A 25977-nucleotide genomic window follows, 5' to 3' on the forward strand; every position below is an offset into this window, starting at 1 on the left:
ACCTACAGTACGTTCTGAATAGATTTCTTACAAAAACACTTAAGACAGCACGCCAGAGGCTTAGGACGCGCGCAGAAACATTCATGGCAAACAAAAAAAAATACCTTATGAGGCAATGCTCATCCAAATGGCCGACCTTATGAGGCTATGCTCATCCAAGTTGCAGCCGACCTTATGACGCAATCATCAACGTAATATGTACAAAGGCATTTTCTCTAACTAACTTTAGAGAGTTATGGAATGATATTACCAAAGTCAATTTTTATAGTCTTGAAACCTGCGCACATCTTCTGTTAGTGTCTGTTGTGTTTGTTTATGTTTGTCGAGTGTGTATATGTCAGTCTGTGTACGTGTTTACCTTACTGGATATCCAAATACACCTGTTTGTCGAATGTGTACATATTTGCCCTGTGTGAACATGTTTGCCGAGTGTTTATATGCTTACCATGCATGCACAACGTTTTTCGTGTGTGTATATATATAATGTTTATGTAGACGTTTGTTGTCCATTTACAAGATTGCTGTATATGAATGTGTATGACAAGTGTGTAAATATTTTCTGTATCTACATATTTTCTGTGTACATGCGTACACTTAATAAAAATATGATAATTGTTGCACATCTATATATATGCTTTGTTAAGGTGTTGGGAAATATAATTAGTAAATATTTATTTTATTCATGTAAATAATTCTTTAGTTAAAACACTATGTACATGTGCATGATTTTAATAATTGCATAATTTAAGATAACATTACTGGATATCCAAAGCTTAATTATGGTATCTGATATCTGAGGATGAGCTTTGAACTGTATTTTTTAAATAAATAACTTTCATGCTTGTTACACACTTGTTCTTAAATAGTTATATTGTAATCAACATCACAAAGTGCTCAGGTGCAACATTAGCCAGCTCATCCTCCTGTTTAGATACAAAAAGTAGTATCTAAACAGGAGGATAGGTTGTAAAGTAGCTACGTTTCTAATTATGTACTTGCCTTGGAGATCAGTCAATGTTTTCTGCTCGTATTACAGTCTACTATAAATTTAAACACCTTTGTCTTTATGAATAATAACGTTACATTAAAATTCATTGAAATGAAAAAGTTTGTGATGATACGTAAATGTACATCGCATTCATTTTTAGGCTTAGCCCGCCAGGATCTAGTGGCCACCCAGCTGGTAAACATTAGTCCTAAGTAAAATTCTCGATTAAATTATACTCAGTGTGTATACTCTTCCACATGTGTATGGGTTTACACTTTTTTCAAAATATATTTATAAACAAAATCTTGTAATACTTGTGTACAATTTTAAGTAAAATGATTCCGAAAGAATTTCTCGATTGTATATGTAACTACTGGGCGTTTTGCTCTCTTGTTATGCGAGTTTTATTTTTGGGGGGAGTTGCATCTGGTTTGTATATATTGTAAATATGTATAATACTTTCATCGCTTTTCCACCAAGCATGTCACTCATACAGTCAACCACACTATCAACCATACAGTTGGTGTTTACATCAGCGATCCTGTGTAAATATTAAAAGACTAATATTTAATTTTTAATCGCAATGTTAACTTTTAATGTTAACGCATAAATGTATATATAATAATAATAATAATAATAATAATAATAATGTAAAAAAATATGTACTAGCGTAATTTATGAAAATATTTGAAAAATATATATGTACCAATATATTAGTTCTTTGGTAATAGTGGTGTAAATACTGGTCAATTGTCATTTCTACGAACTAGATAGTTCATGACGTATTAATCATTATATCTCCAGTGATAGTGACAGTTTAAAGTGCGCACCACTGTTGTGATGAGGCGAGCGGTCTGTGTGTTCCAGCTTGTGGTCTGCCTAACCGACGCTCCCGGGTGGTGGGGGGTAACTACGCAGAGTTCAACGAGTACCCGTGGATGGTGACGCTGATGTACAAGAGCCACTTCTATTGCGGAGGTACTCTCATCAGCGACCGCTACGTCCTCACCGCCGCCCACTGCGTCAGAGGGTAAGTCTTCACGTTCACACACACACACTCTCTTACGTTAGGAGGGGGATAAGACTGGCGCCCACACACACACACACACGATATAAAGACGAGTAGCCTCCCACCATCAGCACAACATGCATTTTGTACTAAGTTAAACTAGGTTATCTTGAGATAATTTCGGGGCTTTTAGTGTCCCCGCGGCCCGGTCCTTGACCAGGCCTTCACCCCCAGGAAGCAGCCCGTGACAGCTGACTAACACCCAGGTACCTATTTTACTGCTAGGTAACAGGGGCATAGGGTGAAAGAAACTCTGCCCATTGTTTCTCGCCGGCGCCTGGGATCGAACCCAGGACCACAGGATCACAAGTCCAGCGTGCTGTCCGCTCGGCCGACCGGCTCCCATCACAGGTGATCACAGTATAGTGCCAGTTTGAAAATAACAGTGTCGCCTTAAATAACACATTGCCAGGCAACATAATAGACGTGGGGTCTCTGGAGTGTTTCGTGTATTGACTACACAAATGTATGAGTGGTTGTGGCCAGACAAAGTAGGATGTTCCGGTCATTATTCAGCAAGTTATTGATTGTTGCCGCTGGAGGCGGCTAGTTTATTATACACCCCATACTCATCCTGTGAGCGGTAGCGCAAAAAGCATTACAGAGGGCACAAAAGATCTTTATCAGACCTCATCTTAGATTATTACATAAACAATTTCATCTATCCTTTAAATCTTATAGTTACAATATCAGCTAGTTACAGAGAATGTTCTATTTCAAGAGCTATATATTTACAGTAAGTCATTATGCAAGCCTTCTGCAGTGTCCGTATTGTTCTTTTCGTATTATCATGTTCTTAAAGCCCAACAAATGAACCGTAAACGTTGAAGTATTTACCAGAGTACTACAAGAATGTCAAGATTAGCCAGAGAGTAGAGGAGCAGAAGATCTATCAGTCCACGTGTAGCCGCTCTTGTTTACATCCAACTGAACTCACTCGTACAGTATATATATCTAATCTATGCCTGAAACAATCAAGCGATCCGGCCTTCAGTATCATGGCAAGGTGTTTCGTGTATTTACAACCCCATTTCTAAACCGTCATTAACAAGGGTCTTTTCAGAATGTAAATTTATACAAATTGTATCCATATCTTCAGATTTTGGTATAAGTTACAGTACGTTATTACATGTGCTTCGTCTGTACCCTTGCATTCATTTACATTCATCATTCATGCTCAATTTACCTTTCCTAGAAGCATTTAAATCTTTTATCAAGGGAGTTTCCTTGTCTTTTGTGCATGTCATAGACATACATTAGTGTGTTGACTAATGTATGTCCATAATGACCATACACTAGAAATTGAAGAGACGACAACGTTTCGGCTCGTCCAGGTCCATTATCAAGTCCATTGGACCTGGACCATTGATCAGTCGACTTGATAAATGTTTCGTGCCAGGACGGCCCGAAACGTCGTCGTCTCTTCAATTCCTAGTGTGGGGGGTTTGGTCAACATTTTTCAGCCACGTTATTGTGACTCATTACTGTTGTGTTGTGTGTTGCTGAGGAAGTCTTGGTTGTAGAGTTGATATAAAGCTATTACTTGGTTACTAACTTTAATACTAATAAAGATACATGACTAGTAGGTTCCAAGCTTGGCGGGCGTCCTGTACGCTCTCTGTTGTTTATCTACTGCTGGTGTATGAAACGCAGCACATACAAACGGATGGTGCTGTTTGCTACGAACTTGACAATTACCTGCATACATTTGTGTCCTTGATACAGTACAGTACTACAACTTGCCTTATTAGTGTAAATGGGTCTTAAGAATGTCAATATTAAGGTAAATAATAACAGTAGCTGTTTTCATAATAACACGTCGTGATTCACAAATACGTCGTGTTGTGAATCTTAGCGTCAAATCTGACGTGTCGAACATTTATAAATCTAATGGTTTGCTTACTTAAGGTCTCCTAATCATGAAACAAGGTCTTTATCATATTCAGATCTAGCAATTTCATCTTTGTTCACCTAATATTTTGTAATTCTTATTATTATTTACTAGGCTTAAAACTCTATATTTATTAGTGTTATTTAAATTATATCTGAAAATCTTGATTTTTATTTTAAAATTCTTAGTCCTTTAGCGATTTTGAGCATTTATGGGTGTATTTCATACCTAATTTTAATGCCATCGGCACATTTGTAAATGCCGCTGTTAATTTTGTGTAAAACTCACATATATGTATGACAAAGAGTGTAGGCTCCAGAACAGCGTCCTGGAGCACCCCATTGGCGTCACTTTTCCTTACAATAGCATGTTCTTCACACCTTCCTGGTCAGTCTTTCATGAAACAATATCAAAGGCTTTGCTGTAGCAAGGTTCTAATGTTAATGTTTCCGTTACACATTCCTCATATATGTTAGAAAACATTGAATGTAAGTTTGTTAGACATGAAAAGCTCATTGACAAGTAATGCTGAGATTCGTGCATTAACCTTGGTTTCTTAAAACGTGTACGAATATATTTTGAAATTATCTATTCAAGCGATTTTCCCCCAACACAGGTAAAACTAATTGGTCGATAGTTTGACTCAATTGATTCACATTCCTACTTAAAAAACGGCACCGCATTCGCAGCCCTTCACGATAACGCCACTCATATAGATTTTAATGATTTATTAAATTTGCAACAACAGTGTTGATAAAGCTCATTTTCCCATTCTTTTAGGATCCTGGCAAAGATTTTCTTCCTGGGAACTTGGTCTTAAATGTTTATATTTGCTTAATAACTTCCTGGTGACCATTTATCTGATACATTTAATCTACTTCACCACCTCCATGAATGTTTTCAACACCGGGTAACATTTTAAGCTCTCTGTTAAATATAATGTCAAACTATTTATTTAGAATATTACCCATTTGTCTTTGTCGTTATTAATTTCATATCTTTCAATAGCCTGGTCGTCTTCCTAATCTATGTTCCATACACCGGAAAGAATCCTTCATGATCAGACTTTACATATGTTGCCATCAATTATCTTGCTTCTTTACCACAGACACATCTATCAAGGCACAGTTCTGGTTAGCTATGTAAATCTTTTACCTAAAATTGAGACATTACTTCTCAAGACCATGAATGTCATGTATGCAATTCTCCAGTTATAAAATGTTTGCTGACGTGCATCAAATGTTCAGGAGTAAATAATATATACCTGCAAGTTGGTCAGTAATATATTGTGGCGGCCTTAACAATCCTCTAGATGGTGGTGGTAGACCCTATACCGAACACTAAGAAACTTATTTACTCTAGTTTTACCTTACTACATTCAAGATAACTACAGAATAAATATTAGTCTTCATCTTCTGCCCTTGCATGTGTGGTATTCCAAGTACGTGATTTTCTTGTCCAATCTATCGCATACAGTTTCATTTTGATGTATCTGACTCACAGCTAAACTTGAAGCCTCTTCCCATAAGCATTGTGTAACCTCGCCTTGTTGCAGGGTGAGTGTGACTAACCTGAGGGTGATGGTGGGAGACCACATCCGCAGCTTCCCCATCGAGACCCACAGCAAAGAGTACACTGTCGTCTACTACATCTACCATCAACAATTCAACCACTCCACCTACAATAACGACATCGCCCTCATCAAACTCAACCAGAAAGTTGAGTACAAATGGTACTCGCGGCCAGCTTGTCTCCCTATTCCCGGTGAGTGTTCTGTGATCGACTTTGTTACCGTTACTTCTGTCTCCTGTCAACCCGTCCTCTTACAAATTACGTCACTTTTCGCTCGTATGCACTACGGCCAAAAAGGCCGTAATTTGAAAATTGAAAATAAATATTGGATTTTTTTTTCCAAAACAGCAGGTTAAGGGTCTTTTGGTAGGTTAGGAGGGCAAGAAGTTCTCCTAAGGTTTCAAAACGTCATGAAAACAATTAATTTAAAGTTTCTTCTCCTAACCTAACAGCCTAAGCAAGAAGACCCAAAACAGAAAACGGGACAGTACTTCACTTTCGCGTGCCACTTCCATATTGAATTTCATCGATGTTTAGCCTGAGTGCCCATACGAGAGAAAATCGACGTAATTTGGTAGTGGGCGGGTTGCTCACGCAATATTCAAGTGTTAGTATCGCTGATATTATTAATACATTATGAACCTTAAATTTTCAGTAATTTATTATTTATATCTGAAGGCCATGATAAGATTGTCCTCTGGATACTTATACTAAGATATGCCTCCCTGCTACTAGAGTTCGGAATTAAAGTATACTTTAATTCCGTACATTGACAACTTACAATTTTAAACGTAACTAATATCGGTGGTATATCCACTGATCTAAACATGAAGTATATATGCCAGTATATATCCTGGCATATATACTCTTATAATACACTTTTGCCCTCTCCTATGTTCAGGATTAAACTTGTCTTGCTGGTTGATGATTTCTTTAATCCAACATCGGTTGATAGGCCTAACATTTACCCCAACACCAACCAAACCAACATTAACTATTAGGCACGCACACACACACTATGCAAAATCTTGCTAGACACAGTCTTTACTACACACGAACTTTATTACTTCTCCAGGTGTTTCCTTAATAATAAATTTCATTAAATCATGACATTTAAGAACATCCGGGGCCCTCGGGGGTCCACTCAGAACCCATATATAATACATGACATCAATTTTCCAAAGTTGGTCGAATTCCTTTCAAATAGAAATCTTCAGAACGTGAGCATCTACTTAACAAAGGAATTTCATCTATTTTTAGAAAAGTTTATAATCAGGTCATAAGTATGGCCTAATACTTATGCCAGTAAGTATGTTGGCATGTATGCATTGCAAGCTATGCCAGCATCAGCTGTACTAGCATATGATACTGAGCTGCTACTACTAGATAAATCTATGTTGTTATCTAACACTGCTGTGCTAGAATTTGATTCTGTGGGGAAAAACTGCCGGGATTGATATGAGGGAGAACTACTAGGGACTTGTACTGTACTAAATTCAAAAATTACTGTTTGCAAAATTAGTTCAACTAAAGTCTAGCTAGGGTCGTAAATCCTAGCTCCTCTTTTTCCTAATGACAGACTGTGGGCTGTAAGGGGCAGGTGGGGGTAAATGAAGAAGGTGATTGAAGATCCACAATCCACCTGCAGCCAATTATCTCACATCAGCTTGTATTTTTAATACAAGGATAAGATTTCAATAAATTTAGTTCTATGACTGAACACTGGTTCTGTTTAAATCAGGGATTTAAACATGTACACAGTCCAGCCTACCACCATAACTATTAACAGCCAATATTCATTTACTATAAACACAACAATTTAAATTGTGAAAGTATGTTAAATGACCTTAAATGTGGTCCAAGTACTGTTAACCAAGTACAAGAGATTATATTCAATAGGTTAAACTTATACGATATCTAAGCAACTATTGTTAACTCAATTTATATGTTCAAGTATATTTATAGATATATTCAATTTATATAAAGAGATTCAGTCAGCCTGACTGAAACTCTTCCCAGACTAGGGACACTTATGAGGTAGTGTACCTCACGGATGTCTAGGGTCCTGGAAAAGATTCAGTTGCTGCAATATTAATAAACTTACTGAAATATGAGGTGTTGCCTCACCCTGTAACCGAAAGACAGACTTTTTGAATATATTAAAGTTATACAAGCATACAATTGGCCAATTAATAAACTAATAACATTCAATATACTTCTCTGAATGTCGGGTGCCTGTCTGACAATTGTGCCAGACTGAATAACTCTCTTGTCGAGTTTAGACACGATATTTTATATCATAGCTTTGCTGTAGATTGTTCTGGTAGCGTTGCTACGTGATTATGTCCTTAATTGCATTTACAGTAGGCTAGATAGGTGGAGATGCTGTCACTTTGATGTTTTAGGAATTTTTTCTTGTAGATATATCGTCCAGATACTCTCCCAGCTCTAGAGAGTAATCACTGGTGATAAAGATAATTGGATAAGGTGTCCTAAGCTGAATAATTGTTTGCAAGTTTGTTCGTCACACATTTCATTGTTTGTAAACACACGCGTTCCGTAGGTCGCTTACTCCTGAGTTGGCTCCTCCCTTCTTTTTGGAGAAGGTAGCCGTCAATGAATATTGATTGATTATTTTTACTGTTTAGACATATGATCAAGATAAGATGTGATTATAATATAATTAGATATAGGATTTAAAGATAATAAATAGTACTTGATAATACTACTGATTCTTATTAAGGATTTGATTTAATCCCTACCGGAAATCGTTTCAATTGTTCCAATAGTTTTTTAATTAAGAAATCCTTCTAAAAGCTTCTGGATCTTTGAGAAATCATGCTCAAAGTGACGTAGGCATATGATTTTGACTCTGACATGATTTTGTTATGATTTATATATGATATAGAAATAATATATTTCTTATATAGTAATATAGATATGGTGGGTAAAATTTCCCACAGATTCTGCTGTGCTAGTCAGTGATTCTGATGTGTTAGTATCTAATTTTGTTATGTTAGTATCTAATTCTGTTGTGTTAGTATCTAATTCTGTTGTGTTAGTATCTAATTCTGTTGTGTTAGTATCTAATTCTGTTGTGTTAGTATCTAATTCTGTTGTGTTACTATCTGATTCTAATGTGTTAGTATCTAATTCTGTTGTGTTAGTATCTAATTCTGTTGTGTTACTATCTGATTCTATTGTGTTAGTATCTAATTCTGTTGTGTTAGTATCTAATTCTGTTGTGTTACTATCTGATTCTATTGTGTTAGTATCTAATTCTGTTGTGTTAGTATCTAATTCTGTTGTGTTAGTATCTAATTCTGTTGTGTTAGTATCTAATTCTGTTGTGTTACTATCTGATTCTATTGTGTTAGTATCTAATTCTGTTGTGTTAGTATCTAATTCTGTTGTGTTACTATCTGATTCTATTGTGTTAGTATCTAATTCTGTTGTGTTAGTATCTAATTCTGTTGTGTTAGTATCTAATTCTGTTGTGTTAGTATCTAATTCTGTTGTGTCAATATCTGATTTTGTTATGTTAGTATATGATTCCTGTCTCCCCGTCAACAGCGCTGGTACACTGACCACAGTACTGATGTTCCTGTTGTAGCTCCTGTTTCTGATAATGCTGTTGTAGTTCTTGTCCCTGATGTTGCTGTTGTAGTTCCTGTCCCTGATGTTGTTGTTGTAGCTCCTGTTCCTGATGTTGTTGTTGTAGCTCCTGTTCCTGATGTTGTTGTTGTAGCTCCTGTTCCTGATGTTGTTGTTGTAGCTCCTGTCCCTGATGTTGTTGTTGTAGCTTCTGTTCCTGATGTTGTTGTTGTAGCTCCTGTTCCTGATGTTGTTGTTGTAGCTTCTGTCCCTGATGTTGCTGTTGTAGCTCCTGTCCCTGATGTTGCTGTTGTAGCTCCTGTCCCTGCTGTTGTTGTTGTAGCTCCTGTCCCTGATGTTGTTGTTGTAGTTCCTATCCCAGATGTTGTTGTTGTAGCTCCTGTCCCTGATGTTGCTGTTGTAGCTCCTGTCCCTGATGTTGCTGTTGTAGCTCCTGTCCCTGCTGTTGTTGTTGTAGCTCCTGTCCCGGATGTTGTTGTTGTAGCTCCTGTCCCTGATGTTGTTGTTGTAGCTTCTGTTCCTGATGTTGTTGTTGTAGCTCCTGTTCCTGATGTTGTTGTTGTAGCTTCTGTCCCTGATGTTGCTGTTGTAGCTCCTGTCCCTGATGTTGCTGTTGTAGCTCCTGTCCCTGATGTTGCTGTTGTAGCTCCTGTCCCTGATGTTGTTGTTGTAGCTCCTGTCCCGGATGTTGTTGTTGTAGCTCCTGTCCCTGATGTTGTTGTTGTAGCTCCTGTCCCTGATGTTGCTGTTGTAGCTCCTGTCCCTGCTGTTGTTGTTGTAGCTCCTGTCCCTGATGTTGTTGTTGTAGCTCCTGTTCCTGATGTTGTTGTTGTAGCTCCTGTTCCTGATGTTGTTGTTGTAGCTCCTGTTCCTGATGTTGTTGTTGTAGCTCCTGTCCCTGATGTTGTTGTTGTAGCTCCTGTCCCTGCTGTTGTTGTTGTAGCTCCTGTTCCTGATGTTGTTGTTGTAGCTCCTGTTCCTGATGTTGTTGTTGTAGCTCCTGTTCCTGATGTTGTTGTTGTAGCTCCTGTCCCTGCTGTTGTTGTTGCAGCTCCTGTCCCTGATGTTTCTGTTGTAGCTCCTGTCCTTGATGTTTCTGTTGTAGCTCCTGTCCCTGATGTTTCTGTTGTAGCTCCTGTCCTTGATGTTTCTGTTGTAGCTCCTGTCCCTGATGTTTCTGTTGTAGCTCCTGTCCCTGATGTTGCTGTTGTAGCTCCTGTCCCTGATGTTGCTGTTGTAGCTCCTGTCCCTGATGTTGCTGTTGTAGCTCCTGTCCCTGATGTTGCTGTTGTAGCTCCTGTCCCTGATGTTGCTGTTGTAGCTCCTGTCCCTGATGTTTCTGTTGTAGCTCCTGTCCTTGATGTTTCTGTTGTAGCTCCTGTCCCTGATGTTACTGATGTTTCTGTTGTAGCTCCTGTCCTTGATGTTTCTGTTGTAGCTCCTGTCCCTGATGTTTCTGTTGTAGCTCCTGTCCTTGATGTTTCTGTTGTAGCTCCTGTCCCTGATGTTACTGATGTTTCTGTTGTTGCTCCTGTCCTTGATGTTTCTGTTGTAGCTCCTGTCCCTGATGTTACTGATGTTTCTGTTGTAGCTCCTGTCCCTGATGTTTCTGTTGTAGCTCCTGTCCCTGATGTTGCTGTTGTAGCTCCTGTCCCTGATGTTGCTGTTGTAGTTCCTGTCCCTGATGTTTCTGTTGTAGCTCCTGTCCTTGATGTTTCTGTTGTAGTTCCTGTCCCTGATGTTTCTGTTGTAGCTCCTGTCCCTGCTGTTGTTGTTGTAGCTCCTGTCCCTGATGTTTCTGTTGTAGCTCCTGTCCTTGATGTTACTGATGTTTCTGTTGTAGCTCCTGTCCCTGATGTTTCTGTTGTAGCTCCTGTCCCTGATGTTGCTGTTGTAGCTCCTGTCCCTGATGTTGATGTTGTAGCTCCTGTCCCTGATGTTGTTGTTGTAGCTCCTGTCCCTGATGTTGTTGTTGTAGCTCCTGTTCCTGATGTTGCTGTTGTAGCTCCTGTCCCTGATGTTGCTGTTGTAGCTCCTGTCCCTGATGTTGATGTTGTAGCTCCTGTCCCTGATGTTGTTGTTGTAGCTCCTGTCCCTGATGTTGTTGTTGTAGTTCCTGTCCCGGATGTTACTGATGTTGTTGTTGTAGCTGCTATTGCTGCTCTAGCCGTAACTGCTACTATTGCTTCTTTACCTGCAGATATTACAATTGCGTTATATGCTCCCTGTTCTGGTGTAATTGTTGTAGTTACAGCTGCTCCAGTTGTTGATGTTATTGTTATATCAGCTGCCGGGTCTACTGTTGATGTTGTAGCTGCTGTTGATGTTGCTATTGTTTCTGTTAGAGCTGCTTCTGCTGTTGCTGCGACTGCTGTTGCTGCGTCTGCTGCTGTTGCGTCTGTTGCTGCTGCTTCTGCTACTGCTGCTTATGTTTCTGATGTTGTTGTTGTTTCTGTTATAGCTAATTTTTGTGCTGCTGTTGCTGTCGCTGATGATTGTGTTGTTACTGTTGTATCTGCTGCTGCTGCTGCTGTTGTATCTTCTGCTACTGCTGTTGTGTCTGCTGCTGCTGCTGTTGTATCTGCTGCTGCTTTTATTGTATCTGCTGCTGCTTTTATTGTATCTGCTGCTGCTGCTTTTATTGTATCTGCTGCTGCTGCTGTTGTATCTTCTGCTACTGCTGTTGTGGCTGCTGCTGCTGCTGCTGTATCTGCTGCTGCTTTTATTGTATCTGCTGCTGCTGCTGTTGTATCTTCTGCTTCTGCTGTTGTGTCTGCTGCTGCTGCTGTTGTGTCTGCTGCTGCTGCTGTTGTATCTTCTGCTGCTGCTGTTGTATCTGCTGCTGCCTTTGTATCTGCTACTGCTGCTGTTGTATCTGTTGTTGCTTCTGTTGTGTCTGCTGCTGCTGCTGCTGTTGTGTCTGCTGCTGCTGTTGTGTCTGCTGCTGCTGCTGTTGCTATTGTATCTGCTGTTGCTGTTGTTGTATCTGCTGTTGTATCTGCTGCTGCTGCTGTTTCTGTTGTTGTATCTGCTGCTGCTGCTGTTGTATCTGCTGTTTGTGCAGCTGCGACACTGAGTAGTAGCATCACTCTGTTGCAGCTCCTGTTGCTGATGCTGTTGCATAGTGGTAATATAGCATTACCGCTGTTTTATCACCGATTAACCTCCTCGTCAGACACCATCTCCCCGCCAACAAGGCTCTCACTGCTCACATCAGCGACACCACCAGTCACTGCTGAGGTGTTCCCCATATGAGCAGAGAGCTGTTGCGGTCGGCAGCTGTGGTCATCGCCGCTGCCTCTCACGCACGGCACAGTGGCCCACTTACTCCCGGGATTTGATGCACTTTCGCTTCTTATGTGGAGCAAATACCATATGGCAATTTGGTGGGAACTTGTGAGAAACATTACTCTGGTGGTTTGGTTGTTTATTGTACTCGCCTATTTGTACTTGCGGGGGTTGAGCTTCGGCTCTTTGGTCCCGCCTCTCAAATATCAATCTATTAGTGTACAGGAGCCTGAGCTTCTCGAGCAATATCGTATCAACATTTGAAACTGTTATGGAGTCAGCCTCCACCACATCACTGCCTAATGCTTTCCATTTATTAACTACAAACATTGAAAAGGTTCTGTGTAATGTCTCTGTGGTTCATTTGGGTACTCAGCTTCCACCTGTGTCCCCTAGTGCAGTTATCTCCCGTGTTAAGTAATACCTCCTTGGCTACTCTGAGAATTTTGTATATGGTGATTATGTCCCCACCCCACCCTGATCTCTAATGTCTTCCTGCTCCGCGAGGTGTAATTCACGCAGCCTTTCCTCGTAACTCATGCCTCTTAATTCTGGGACTAACCTAGTGGCATACCTCTGAACTTTTGCCAGCATCGTCTTGTGCTTGACAAGGTACGGGCTCCATGGTGGGGCCGCATACTCCAGGATTGGTCTTACATATGTGGTGTACAACGTTCTAAAAGATTCTTTACACAGGTTCCTGAAGGCAGTTCTGATGCTAGCCAGCCTCGCATACGCCGCAGATGTTATTATTTTGATGTATCTGCTGCTGTTGTTGTATCTGCTGCTGCTGCTGCTGCTGCTGTTGTATCTGCTGCTGCTGCTGTTGTATCTGCTGCTGTTGCTATTGTATCTGCTTATGCTGTTGCTTCAGGAGACAGGTTTGCAGTGATATCAACTCCCAGATCTTTCTGTCCGTTTCGTGAAGGACTTCATCTCCCATTCTGTATCCAGTGTCTGACCTTCTATTTCTTCTGCCTAGTTTCATTACCTTAGATTTACTTGAGTTGAACTTTAGTAGCCATTTGTTGGACAATTCCTTCAGTTTGCCTAGGTCATCTTGTAGCCTCATACTATCTTCCTGTCTTAATCCTCCTCATAATTTTGGCATCTTCAGAAAACATTGAGAAGAACTAAACTATTCCCTCTGGGAGATCATTTACATATATCAGAAACAGTATAGGTCCAAAGACTGATCCCTATGCGACCCCACTGGTTACGCCTCACCAATCTGAGACCTCACCCCCTCACAGTGACTTGCTGTCTTCTGTTGCTTAGGTACTCCCTTATCCAATGGAGTACCTTCTCTTTCACTCCTGCCTGCATCTCCAGCTTGTGCACTAGTCTCTTGTGTGGTACTGTGTCAAAGACTTTCTGGCAATCCAAAAATATGCATTTTGTCCAGCCTTTTCTTTCTTGCCTGATTTTTGGTCCCTGATCATAGAATTCAATTAATCCTTTGATGCATGATTTGCCATCCCTGAACCCATGCTGATGTTGTATTTCAAAGTTCTTTTGCTCCCGATGTTCCACTGGCTTTTTTCGCACAATCTTCTCCAACTTGCATGGTATGTAAGTAACGGACACTGGCCTGTAGTTCAGTGCCTCTTGTCTATCCCCCTTCTTGTATATAGGGACTACATTAGCCGTCCTCCAAATTTTGGGCAGTTCACCTGTTAACAGTGATTTGTTATACACCATGGAGAGTGGTAGGCACAGTGCTTCTGCTCCTTCCTTTAGCATCCATGGTGAAATTCTATCTGGACCTATAGCCTTTGTCACATCCAACTCTGGCAAATGCTTCCTCACCTCCCCACTGGTAATCACAAACTCATTTAGTGGTGTCTGGTTAGATATTCCCTCTCTTATTTCTGGGACTTTTCCTTGCTCTACTGTGAAGACCGCCTGGAATTTCTTATTGAGTTCCTCGCACACTTCCTTGTCGTTTGTAGTGAATCTGTCTGCCCCTGCCTTAGCTGGGGCCTGACAGCTGAGTGGACAGCACTTCTGATTTGTAGTCCTGAGGTTCCAGGTTCGATCCCCGGTGGCGGTGGAAACAAATGGGCATAGTTTCTTTCATCCTGATGCCACTATTACCTAGCAGTAAATAGGTACCTGGGAGTTAGACAGCTGCTGTGGGCTGCTTCCTGGGGACGTGTAACATAAAGGAGGCCTGGTCGAGGATTGGGCCGCAAGGATGCTAAGGCCCGAAATCATCTCAAGATAACCTCAGTTTCATCATCTATTCCTTCACTTTTGTTTTTCTCTTGATGTGGTTGTGCAGCAATTTAGGTTGAGTCTTTGCCTTGCTTGCTATGTTCTTTTTGTATTGTCTTTCTGCCTCTCTTCTCACCCTTACATATCCATTCCTGGCACTCTGGTATCTTTCTCTGCTCTCTAGTGTCCTGTTATTCCTATAGTTTCTCCATGCCCTTGTATTTAGTTGCTTTGCTTGCTTACATCTCTGATTAAACCATGAGTTTCTCGTCTGCATTTCATCTGTTTTCCTTTTGGACTGGGACGAACTTGTCTGATGCATCCTTAGACTTCTGTGTGATGTAGTCCATGTCTTGGGCTGTCTTTCCTCTGAGCTCTGTTTCCCTTGGTATATCTGTTGGGAATTTTCTTATCTCCTCATAGTTTCATTTTCGGAATGCTGGCCTTTTGTTTTGGGGAGGCCCTTCCTTGAGTGCATTAACCCAACTTCGACCAGATACTCAAACATCAATACACTGTGATCGCTCATTCCTTTGGGGACTTCGAAACAGATTTCCCTTATGTCAGAGTGGTTTAGAGTGAAGACTAGGTCGAGTCTCACTGGTTCATCGTTGCCTCTCATTCTTGTAGGTCCCTTGACATGCTGACTTAAAACGCTCATTGTCGCCACTTCCAACAGATTAGCTCTCCATGTTTCCTCACCTCCATGCGGTTCCTTGTTTTCCCAGTCTATCCTTCCGTGATTGACGTTCCCCATTATGAGCAGATGGGATCGATTTCTACAGGTGCCAGCAGCTGCTCTTTCAATTATAATGTGTTCTGTTAAAATAACTAATAGAGCAGTGGCTAATAGGGCAGATGGAATGCCAATCACATTAAACAAAAAAAAAGTAAAAAGAAAGTAAATAAAACTGCTATGTTGATCTATTGGTAACTGCAGGATAAAGTACAAAAAAGGAAAAAAATTAAATATTTTAATATAACAAAAAATTACTTTAACAATTTAAAATAAAAATAGTTCCTCTATGACTTGGCTGATAACACTGCAAAAATGAAAAGCAAACAAATAAGTTAAGATTACGTTAAAATTAAAATAAATGGTGCTGGAATACTATTTACAAAACTGCATAAATCTTCCACCACACAGGGTAGTGTGAGAGCAGATGTTGCAGGTATGAGCACTGGAGAGTATTCTGAAGGGCTAGTGGCTGCTGAGCTCCTTATATACATGGGTTTGGCCATGTAGGTGGTGTTGGTGTGTCGATAATTGGAAGCCGGCAGACGCAAATTATCAAGGTGCTTGTTGACCAGCGGGGGGGGGGGGGTTGACTTCCAGACGTCAGGTGCGCTGGTCTGACGGGTACTGGAGAAGGTAGGGTGGTATGGGGCTCGTCGAGACACGGCTCCTGAGAACATGTTGTTGTTGTTGTTGAGTATGCAGACGTGTTGTTGTTGAATAGGCGATGAAGGAATAGGCCTATAATCTCCTTTCCTAGGGAGATTCTTGTAACAAGTGTTAACTGACAAATTGTTATTGTCATATTCTTGCTTGGGTCTTCTGTCGTGTGGTGAGTTATATACCACTGCTACTACTACTACTGTTGGTCCTCCCATTGTTATAGTGCCTGTTATGTAGTCTCTGAACCCCTCGCAGTCCAGAATAACCATATCTTCGAAACTCCATTATTTTCTCATCAGTAGGGCCACTCTGCCTCCTCCCTTTCCTTTCCTCTCCTTCTTTATAGGAAGGAGTGTAGTCTTGGGGAACACTGCATCATTATGATTCCTGAGAGTCTTATTTCCGCGAGTCCAATTACATGTGAGTTCACTTCTTGTGCTCTTTCCGAGTTCACTTGCCTTGCTTGTAATCCCATCTATGTGCGTTTGCCCGAAACGCATTGCGTAATAGTGGCTTTAGGCATTGTATGTACTAGCTCTATCTATATATCAATCCATTAATGTAACATCACTTGTATGTATATACCTTACCTGAATAAACATATTTATTTATTTATTTATGTTCGATTACATTATCTTGAAGCTGACTCTCTTCTCTCCATCCTCAGTTTCTGTTTATTCCACTGGAGTAGGGGGACAAGGGTTGTCCTGGGTGGGAGGGCTTTGGAAGGAGGACCTGGGGGATCTGGAGTGTGAGGGGCATAGAGGATCCGGAATTGGTAAGCTAGGAGGGTCTGGGGCGGTATAGTTGAGAGGGTCTGGGGTTGGGGGGGTCAATTAGAGCACGTATGGGGGAGGGAGATCTTTGTTTGGGGAATGAAATTTGAGCCTGGGATGGTGTGTTGGAAATATTCAACACTTATTCATTATTTTTAGTACTAACAACAGTAATTCACTAATATTACTAACTTGTAGATGAAATCATATTAATACCTTTCCTTCTGCGCAGTTATTCGCCAAATCTTTCCTACTACGTGGCGTGGTTGCGTCAAGCAAATCAGCAGAGGGAAAGATAACCTCTACATTTCAGAGAATTGAGTTCTATTCTCTTTTCATACCAGTATTCTTTCTAAGAATTTTTGACTGATACTGTGTTCACCAGTGATCATATAAAATCGCATTATTAGCTGAAGATCACCAGATTACAGTACATTCTGTTATCACAGACGAGCATGGAAGAACGAATTTCTCCATCCACTTCTCGTAGATATGAACTCCATTTCATGTCTATTATTATTCGACGAGAATACAAATAATGCCACCTCCCTTATAACAACTCCTAGTCTTAATATTTCGCGTGATTGAATAAATTAATAGAAGAATTCTCCGTGTCAACTCTGTATGCCTTTGTGCATGCGTGGACGAAACCGGGAGGAGAGAGAGCGACGGCAGCCATATTTCTGGCAACACGTAGTGTCTGGGGTCTGGGCACTTCACCAGCCCGTATTAGCGTCATCCTTGCTGCAACGGATGTCATAGTGCTGGAGCGACTCCATCAACAATCAGACACTCGGCTCGGCGAGCATAATTACGATAAGTCCTACTAACATTTGATAGATTGTGGCCATATTATATAAAACTTGTAGGTTGCTCGTCGCCATGCCGCATGGTCTCTAAATAACAAAAAGTGAATCCCATGCTAAATCGCGTAAATACCTTCATTCAGAAATAGGTGTAAATCAACATTAGCATAGTCAGCGTTTACATATTAACTGTGTTTTCAGCTTGTGCCATAGCGACAAGAGGAGAGGTAAGCTTCCCTTCCATAAGAGACTCAGGAATGCATGTTTCAACACGACTGTTTATGCTTCTTCTCTAACAAGTGCTTCCATATATTAGCCATATAATATTTACAGATATTATCATTTTATCTTAATGGCATATCATGTCATTAATTTCTTTTTCATTGTGCAATTAATAAAATATTTACCTTGCACTATTTCAACCCCTCAAAGTTTGTGTCTGAGTCGGCTCAATAATTTAATTATAATATACAATCCTCTTAATGTTCTCGTATTATATTACTATTTCTTAATAGATCCATAGGCACTAGTTCTTGGATTTATTTCAATATATTCATTTAATATTGTTTTCCCCTTTTTCCACAAAAAAGGGTGGTCCTTAACAGCTATCGAAGTTAATTATTATTTTATTAATATTCTGAGCTAGACATGGGGGAGGGAGGCTGGGAGGTCATGGGTTGGGGAGGGAAGGGAAGCCTTGTAGGAAGGAGAGATTTGGGTGGGGGGAACTGGGAGGGACTGGGGTGGGGGGAACTGGGAGGGACTGGGGTGGGGGGAAAGAGGAGGGCCTGGGTTTGGGGAGCAGGGGGGGGATGGTCTGGAGAGGGTCTCTACTGGTTGGGGGAGTGCAGATTATTGGGGGGGGGGTGGAATGGATGTGATGGTGGGAGGCTTCCGTTTCATTCCTCCCTGGGGATACTGGCGCTACTAGCCGACAAGACCAAGGCAGCAATTGAACTCATAAACAACTTTGAGAAGCAATGGAAAATTAGCACCAACAAACAAAAGTTTCAGATAATACACATTGCGAAAAGAAACCCGGACCCCATCATCCTTGACAACCAGCCGATCCAATATGCGGAGGTAGGCAGAATACTGGGACTTATGATAAATAGAACAGGGATACAAATTCATGTAAGGGACCGACTAAACAAAGCCAAAGCAGCATTAGGAAAACTGAGAAGATTCCGAAGCCTCAGTACTAACATTCAGATCCACCTATACAAGGCTCTAGTTCGGCCGCATCTAGAGTATCCCCCAGTACCACTACACACCTTAAAGAAAACTAACATGCAGAAACTGCAAGCAGTACAAAATAAGGTGCTAAGGAGAGCAGCAAAACACCGTCCACCATATGATCAGACAATCCAGGAACTCCATGAACTCCTGAACATACAGCCACTAAACATCAGACTGCAGCACCAAGCCATCAGGGTGTGGAACACCATCGAAATGTTAGAGGACCCAATGTTTGAAAGATTGCTCCAAGATGAGACGCCCCGCTCCCACAGCTGGTGGCCCAAGAGCCTCGATTCTCTGGATGAAAACCCCGCCCCACAGTATATAATTCCCAGACGAGATACTGACCAGATATCCTTCCCCCATAATTGGAAAACTGAGTATGTATGCATGTGTGTGTATATGGGTGTGTATGTGTGGGTATATATGTATATGTGGATGTGTATGTGTATGTATATGTGTATATGTATATGTATATATATATATATATATATATATATATATATATATATATATATATATATATATATATATATATATATATATATTATAGACTCTGTGGGTTGGTTGTGTTGTCGTCGTTGATCCTTCTCTACGGACAACCCAACCCACAACTCGGTAGAGTGTTTATACTAGGAGATCACCCTTGGCACTTCTGGCTCTTGGAGAGGGGCTCAACGTCACACGTTTAGGGGATGCGGCTCCAACACTTAGCCTCGTTGTCACGTGCACACACCCACTCGAGCCGCTGTGACTCCCCACTCTCTCCTTATGAGATATGATCTCAATCCCCTATGACTTACTAGTATTACCTCCTACCCTGTCCACAGCAGTGGTTCTTGGTTCTTTCTCTCTTTCTCTCTCCTACTTTACTACCTCCTGGGAAGTCTCACTAGGACAAGGGCAAACACCAGCAAATTGTGATACATTTACTGGACAAAGCACATACACAATACATACACACATATAATAATAATGAATCCTATACTCTATAATATTACAATCAGGTTGCACTCCAACACCATCAGAACTCTATCATCAGCTTATCAAGTGGTATCCTATCTCCTGGTTCACCACCTGATACTATCAACCTCCTCAAGTTGATCAAGTCTACATACACTGTTGCACCATCAGCAAGAGAATACATATATGTATCTATAAATGTGTACCAAGAAAATCAGCATTTGAATGCAATAACATATCAGTATAAATGTTCATTGATACACAACAATGATCAATCGATCACTCTATCAGTCCTAGAACGCATACATCTGTAGGTAATCAAGCCTACGATTGTAACTCTAAACTTCAGTATAAAACACTCCTTGACATAAGAATGCAAACAGTCACTCACCTCTCACTGCGTCTTGCACGCTAATGACAACCAAACACTATCAACTCCCTACAAGTAATCCACCAGAACTTCCCCTTCCACCTCTGGAAGTTCACTACCCTAATATCCTTAGGTTCTTCCGGGCTTCACTACCAGGATCCTCTGCAGCTCCTCCAGGCTGCTATCATGAAGTTTCCTAGAGCAACTACGGTGCTTCACCCTTCTGCTAGGTTCCTCCACACAGCTCTCTTGGCTGCTACACCATGAAGTTTCCTCGAGCAACTATGGTGCTTCTCCACCTCTACAGAAGCATGTGACACTCCTCTTCACTGCTTCTTCTCCTCACAGCTCGAGGTCCTCTCCTCCACTACCTTGGAGTCTCATCAGCTACTTCATCTGTGCTGGCTTCGAAGTCCTCAGCAACTTCTTCCCCAAAGACAAACCTGCAACCCATCGACACTCCAATAAAATGTTTCCCCCTTTGACACATAAACAAAAATAATCACACAATATGTTTGCCTCAAATCTCTATCTGTCCTCTACATACAGTGAGAGTGTACTCCCCCGTTTTGGGCGGGTCCATACTCCACCTCGCCCGGCGGCGGTCCTCACTGGCTGGGAGGGTCTTCCTCCGTCAGGAGCCAGGCTCCCTCAGTCGCCCGCCAGCGCTCAGAGGGGATGGACGTCGCTCCGTGTTCCTCCCTCTCCACTCTCTTATTTCAGGCTTTCTGCCTTATTAAAACATGTCCAACTTATAAATAAACATCGCTACTGTCGCTGGGCACACGACCAACTACAAGCAATCACTATGAACTGGCGTATATCATGCTTACCACAGATTATAAGGTCGAGGGCGCTTTCTCCCTCTGACGAGGCTTGGTCAGGGCGCTCCACGGCCCACAATAATGCCTCCGGGCGGCTTAATATTCACTAATTATCGCCCACGACTTGAGACCACACGTCCCCAGCTCGATTCCACAGCTGGTACGTCTGCACACTTCTCTTCTCTTCGAGATATATCACTAGGGGTTCCCTTCTGACGGGAGCTCAACGGAGCGCGGCTTCCCCCTGCGATGTCTGGCACTCAAGTGAGGTCAAGGTCCTCCGGAAGCGAGCCTCACGCCTCCAGCAAAACGTCCACATCTCCTCGCCAGTCATTTATCTGTTTTCTTCTTCATTGCCCATAATCTCAAACTGTTATACATATCCAAGCAACCATTTTACATATGGGTTATTACCTCAATATTTACTAGACCTTCTAATCAGGTCAGGCTTGCTGAATAACTCTCAAGGAGGGAGACTCGTTTCTCCTGCAGGCTGAGATCATAACACTCCCCTCCTCTTATTTTTGAGAGTTATTCCAGTGGCAAAGCTCGGGATAATACATCCGCCACCACACTGTCTCGTTCTTCAACCGATTGGTTCGACCGGTTAGTCTGTTTACATACTCCCGTAGGAGTCTACAACTAGTTCGTTGCTCCTTGCAACATCTGGCTCACCTCTCTCCAGAAACATGATCTTCTCATAAACGATTTGACCTCTCTGACACCTCTTAGCTAGGCTCCTTGGCTCCTTGGACGCCTGCAATCCATTGGTCCACTCTACTTACTGTTTCCACCCTCCGTTTCCTCGTCTTCTTCTCTTCACGTCCAGAGTCAGACATCTACTGTCTGTACCTCCTCTGTCGTCTTCACACTTCCATCTACTGCCATTATACTTTCGTCTCCTGTCATCATACTTCACTCCCTCGTCTTCACCGACGATTCTCCTTTTCGTCTCCTCATTTATCTGAGACCTCATCCTGTTCGACTCCCCCCGAGTCCTCGGCTTTCTTCTACTCCTCCATGCTTGTATCCTCATCCTCTTCTCACACTTCTCACCTCTGTACCACTCCATTTCTTCTCCTTCAACTCTGCTTCGTTCCCTAAAAGTTTCTTCGAGCACTGTACTACATCCAACAGCACTCGACCGTACATATCGCTTTACCTCTCCTAGAGTGCTCGTAGGCATCTCTCCACACATACTGTCTCTTCTCCTTTCATTTTCCCGGCTATTACTCTTCTTCACTATCTCTCCTCCACGTTGTCTGTGAAACATGTCAACTCCTGACATCTCAAACAACTTAACTCTACTATCCATATGCCTCTGTGCTCGTGGACAACTTGACGCTCTACTCCCGCCCTCAGTGTGTCCACATCCTTCCTCATTTCTACTCAGCACAGTTGCATTCACCTTCCGACTCTTAATTTCAGCGGGCTGGACTCTACTCAGGTCCGCTCTCTTCACATGATTCTTCTTCGGCTGGGCCATCTTCACTTTTGACCTCACCGAGACTTCATCTTCTCGAGCCGGACCTTCATCAAACAGCCATGCTATATCTACATCGATATCTTCTACCGGTTTAATCGACAGTCTCATCTTCTCCAGCGTCTTCCTCGTCGGCCACCTCTGCCTTCATCACTACCGAGACAGGGTTTTCAATGGCTTGGCGGTCTCCTGACTCATCTCCTCGGATGTCAGTCAGGTTCACACTCTCAGGTGTCCCACCCGTGCCGTGGCCTTCTGGGCACTCCTCTGGCACAGTCTCCGCTATGACTCTTGGCAACACCTTTGTTCCGCACAAGTCATTCCCCAGGATCACTTGGACTCCTGGAATAGGTATGTCGGGGCATACTCCCAACATCACCTCTGCCGACACATATTCCGACCTTAGCTGGACAGTACAAACGGGCATGTCACTCTCAGACAACAACCCATATACCTTCATCTTACTCCTGCCAGCTAACCGTCGATCATTCCCAATCAGGCTTCTCGTAATCAAGCTCTGATTAGCTCCGGTATCTCTTAAGATACCCACTTCTACCTCAGGTTGTACCTTCTACCTCCTATACTGATCCAACCTCTACTCATGAACGGCCTATACCTCTCGTTCACTAAGTTTGATCTCTGTGGTTTGTCTTGGAACACATTGGCATATTTACCTCGGGGGTCACACATGGCCAGGGTCACAACTCTCTTGCCCTGCCTACAGTCTCGCATCACGTGACCCAATCCGTTACAATTGTAACACCTCACCTGGGAGAAATCTCTCCTATACGAACCAGAGTGGCTCTGACTCTGCCCACTCGTATTGGAGTTCCTCGGGCCAGACGTACTATTCGTACTCTGTGGGGCTTTACTGGACTCTTGATTCCCTGGATAACGATTAGTTTCTCGTTTAGCTCCTCCATCTTCACTTTCAGATGAAGTGCGCGACCTACTCTTCTGAGTCTTAGGGTACTTGCTTTTATCTGCCCATTTATCAAAATTTTTCTCACCCCAGACTCTTCTGGGTCTCTCATAATTTCTTCCTCCCCAGACTCCATTGGATCTGCCATTGCTGCGTCTCGCCTCGCTTCTCACTCTGTTCTCCCTTAAGCTCTTATACGCTTCAGTAATCATATTCGCCCTATCTGCGGCATCTTTCACCTCCTTTATCCCTGCTTCTTGGATCTTGAACTTTGTTTCGGGATGCATCATCTCCAAGAACTTCTCCATGACCATCAGTTGCTTCAGGTCAGCGTAAGATCCAACTCCAGCAGCCTCAATCCACTTCTGGAATCGTCTTTCCAGATCCCTTGCTGTCTCAGCAAACGTACATGCTCCAACTTTGATCATTTCTCTGAAGCGCTTCCTATAAGCTTCTGGGGTTAACTGAAACGAGCGCAATATGCTGCTCTTTACTGTGGCATAATCCTGGCACTCTTCCAGTGACAATTGGGTGTATGCCTCCCTGGCTGCACCGGTCAATCTTAACTGGACCAGCTGGGCCCATTCCTCCTGTGGCCACTCCTTGATACTGGCTACTTTCTCAAAATGCTCGAAGAAGCTCTCTGCCTCTTCGGGAACAAACAAGGGAATGTCCTTCTCCCTAACCCTAACATCTGGTGGGTGTGATACCTGGGTGGTGCTCTCTGGCAACCCATGTTCAATCCTTTGCTCAGCCAAGGTTCTATTCGCTTCTATCTGCATTTGTTTTGTTTTCTCTTTTTCTTTTTCGACCTGGGCTTTTTCTTTCTCTTGTTCCAACTCCAGTTCCCTTATTCTGGTTTTCTCTTTTTCTACTTCCAGTCTGGTTTTCTCTTTTTCTACTTCCAGTCTGGTTTTCTCTTTTTCTACTTCCAGTCTGGTTTTCTCTTTTTCCTTCTCGGCTTCATTTTTCATCTGGAGTTCTAATTTCATCTTTTCCAGCTGGAACTGTCTCTCCTTGTCCTCTCGTTGTTGCTGCATCTGGAGCTCTAACTGGAATCTCTCCAAGCTCCTATTTCGGCTACTCCTGCTACTGCGGCTACTCTTGCTACTCCTACTTGATCCCTGGGATCTCACTTCATCCTGCCCATCATCCTCCTTTCCACTTTCAGCTCCTTTTTGGGGTCCTTGCTCTGCCGCTTCACTTCTGGCTCTTAACTGCCTCAGGATCTCATCCTTCATCCCAGCTACTTTAGATGCCTTCAACCTAATGCCACATTTTTCTGCTATTTGTTTCAATTGATCCCTCGTGCAACCTTCTAAGTCCTCAGGCTTGCCTGACTCCACAAACGCTTGCACCTTATCCATCTTGTCCTGTGAGTCTTCCCAAGAGAGAGAATATACACCTGCGGTCACACAGTTTATTTCAGCAAGGGTGTACAAATCCACTCTTGGACAGGGTGTGGGTGTGTCAGTTCACTATCCCGGACACAGGCCCCCAATTTTATTATAGACTCTGTGGGTTGGTTGTGTTGTCGTCGTTGATCCTTCTCTACGGACAACCCAACCCACAACTCGGTAGAGTGTTTATACTAGGAGATCACCCTTGGCACTTCTGGCTCTTGGAGAGGGGCTCAACGTCACACGTTTAGGGGATGCGGCTCCAACACTTAGCCTCGTTGTCACGTGCACACACCCACTCGAGCCGCTGTGACTCCCCACTCTCTCCTTATGAGATATGATCTCAATCCCCTATGACTTACTAGTATTACCTCCTACCCTGTCCACAGCAGTGGTTCTTGGTTCTTTCTCTCTTTCTCTCTCCTTCTTTACTACCTCCTGGGAAGTCTCACTAGGACAAGGGCAAACACCAGCAAATTGTGATACATTTACTGGACAAAGCACATACACAATACATACACACATATAATAATAATGAATCCTATACTCTATAATATTACAATCAGGTTGCACTCCAACACCATCAGAACTCTATCATCAGCTTATCAAGTGGTATCCTATCTCCTGGTTCACCACCTGATACTATCAACCTCCTCAAGTTGATCAAGTCTACATACACTGTTGCACCATCAGCAAGAGAATACATATATGTATCTATAAATGTGTACCAAGAAAATCAGCATTTGAATGCAATAACATATCAGTATAAATGTTCATTGATACACAACAATGATCAAGCGATCACTCTATCAGTCCTAGAACGCATACATCTGTAGGTAATCAAGCCTACGATTGTAACTCTAAACTTCAGTATAAAACACTCCTTGACATAAGAATGCAAACAGTCACTCACCTCTCACTGCGTCTTGCACGCTAATGACAACCAAACACTATCAACTCCCTACAAGTAATCCACCAGAACTTCCCCTTCCACCTCTGGAAGTTCACTACCCTAATATCCTTAGGTTCTTCCGGGCTTCACTACCAGGATCCTCTGCAGCTCCTCCAGGCTGCTATCATGAAGTTTCCTTGAGCAACTACGGTGCTTCACCCTTCTGCTAGGTTCCTCCACACAGCTCTCTTGGCTGCTACACC

At 42.3% G+C, this 25977-nt stretch overlaps 1 protein-coding gene across 1 annotated transcript in view; it reads left to right on the plus strand.

The window, feature by feature from the left end:
* Positions 1 to 1833: 1833 nt before the first annotated feature.
* The window catches only part of LOC123748640 (coagulation factor XI), a 44882-nt gene continuing 20738 nt past the window's right edge, over positions 1834 to 25977 (plus strand). Inside the window, exons 1-2 of the mRNA XM_045730807.2 lie at positions 1834 to 2018; positions 5504 to 5712. Coding sequence (XP_045586763.1) covers positions 1927 to 2018; positions 5504 to 5712 — 301 coding nt within the window. The 5' untranslated portion in view covers positions 1834 to 1926. The remainder of the gene's footprint in view (positions 2019 to 5503; positions 5713 to 25977) is intronic.

The sequence above is a fragment of the Procambarus clarkii genome, chromosome 4, assembly GCF_040958095.1.
Source record: "Procambarus clarkii isolate CNS0578487 chromosome 4, FALCON_Pclarkii_2.0, whole genome shotgun sequence".
NCBI lineage: Eukaryota > Metazoa > Arthropoda > Malacostraca > Decapoda > Cambaridae > Procambarus > Procambarus clarkii.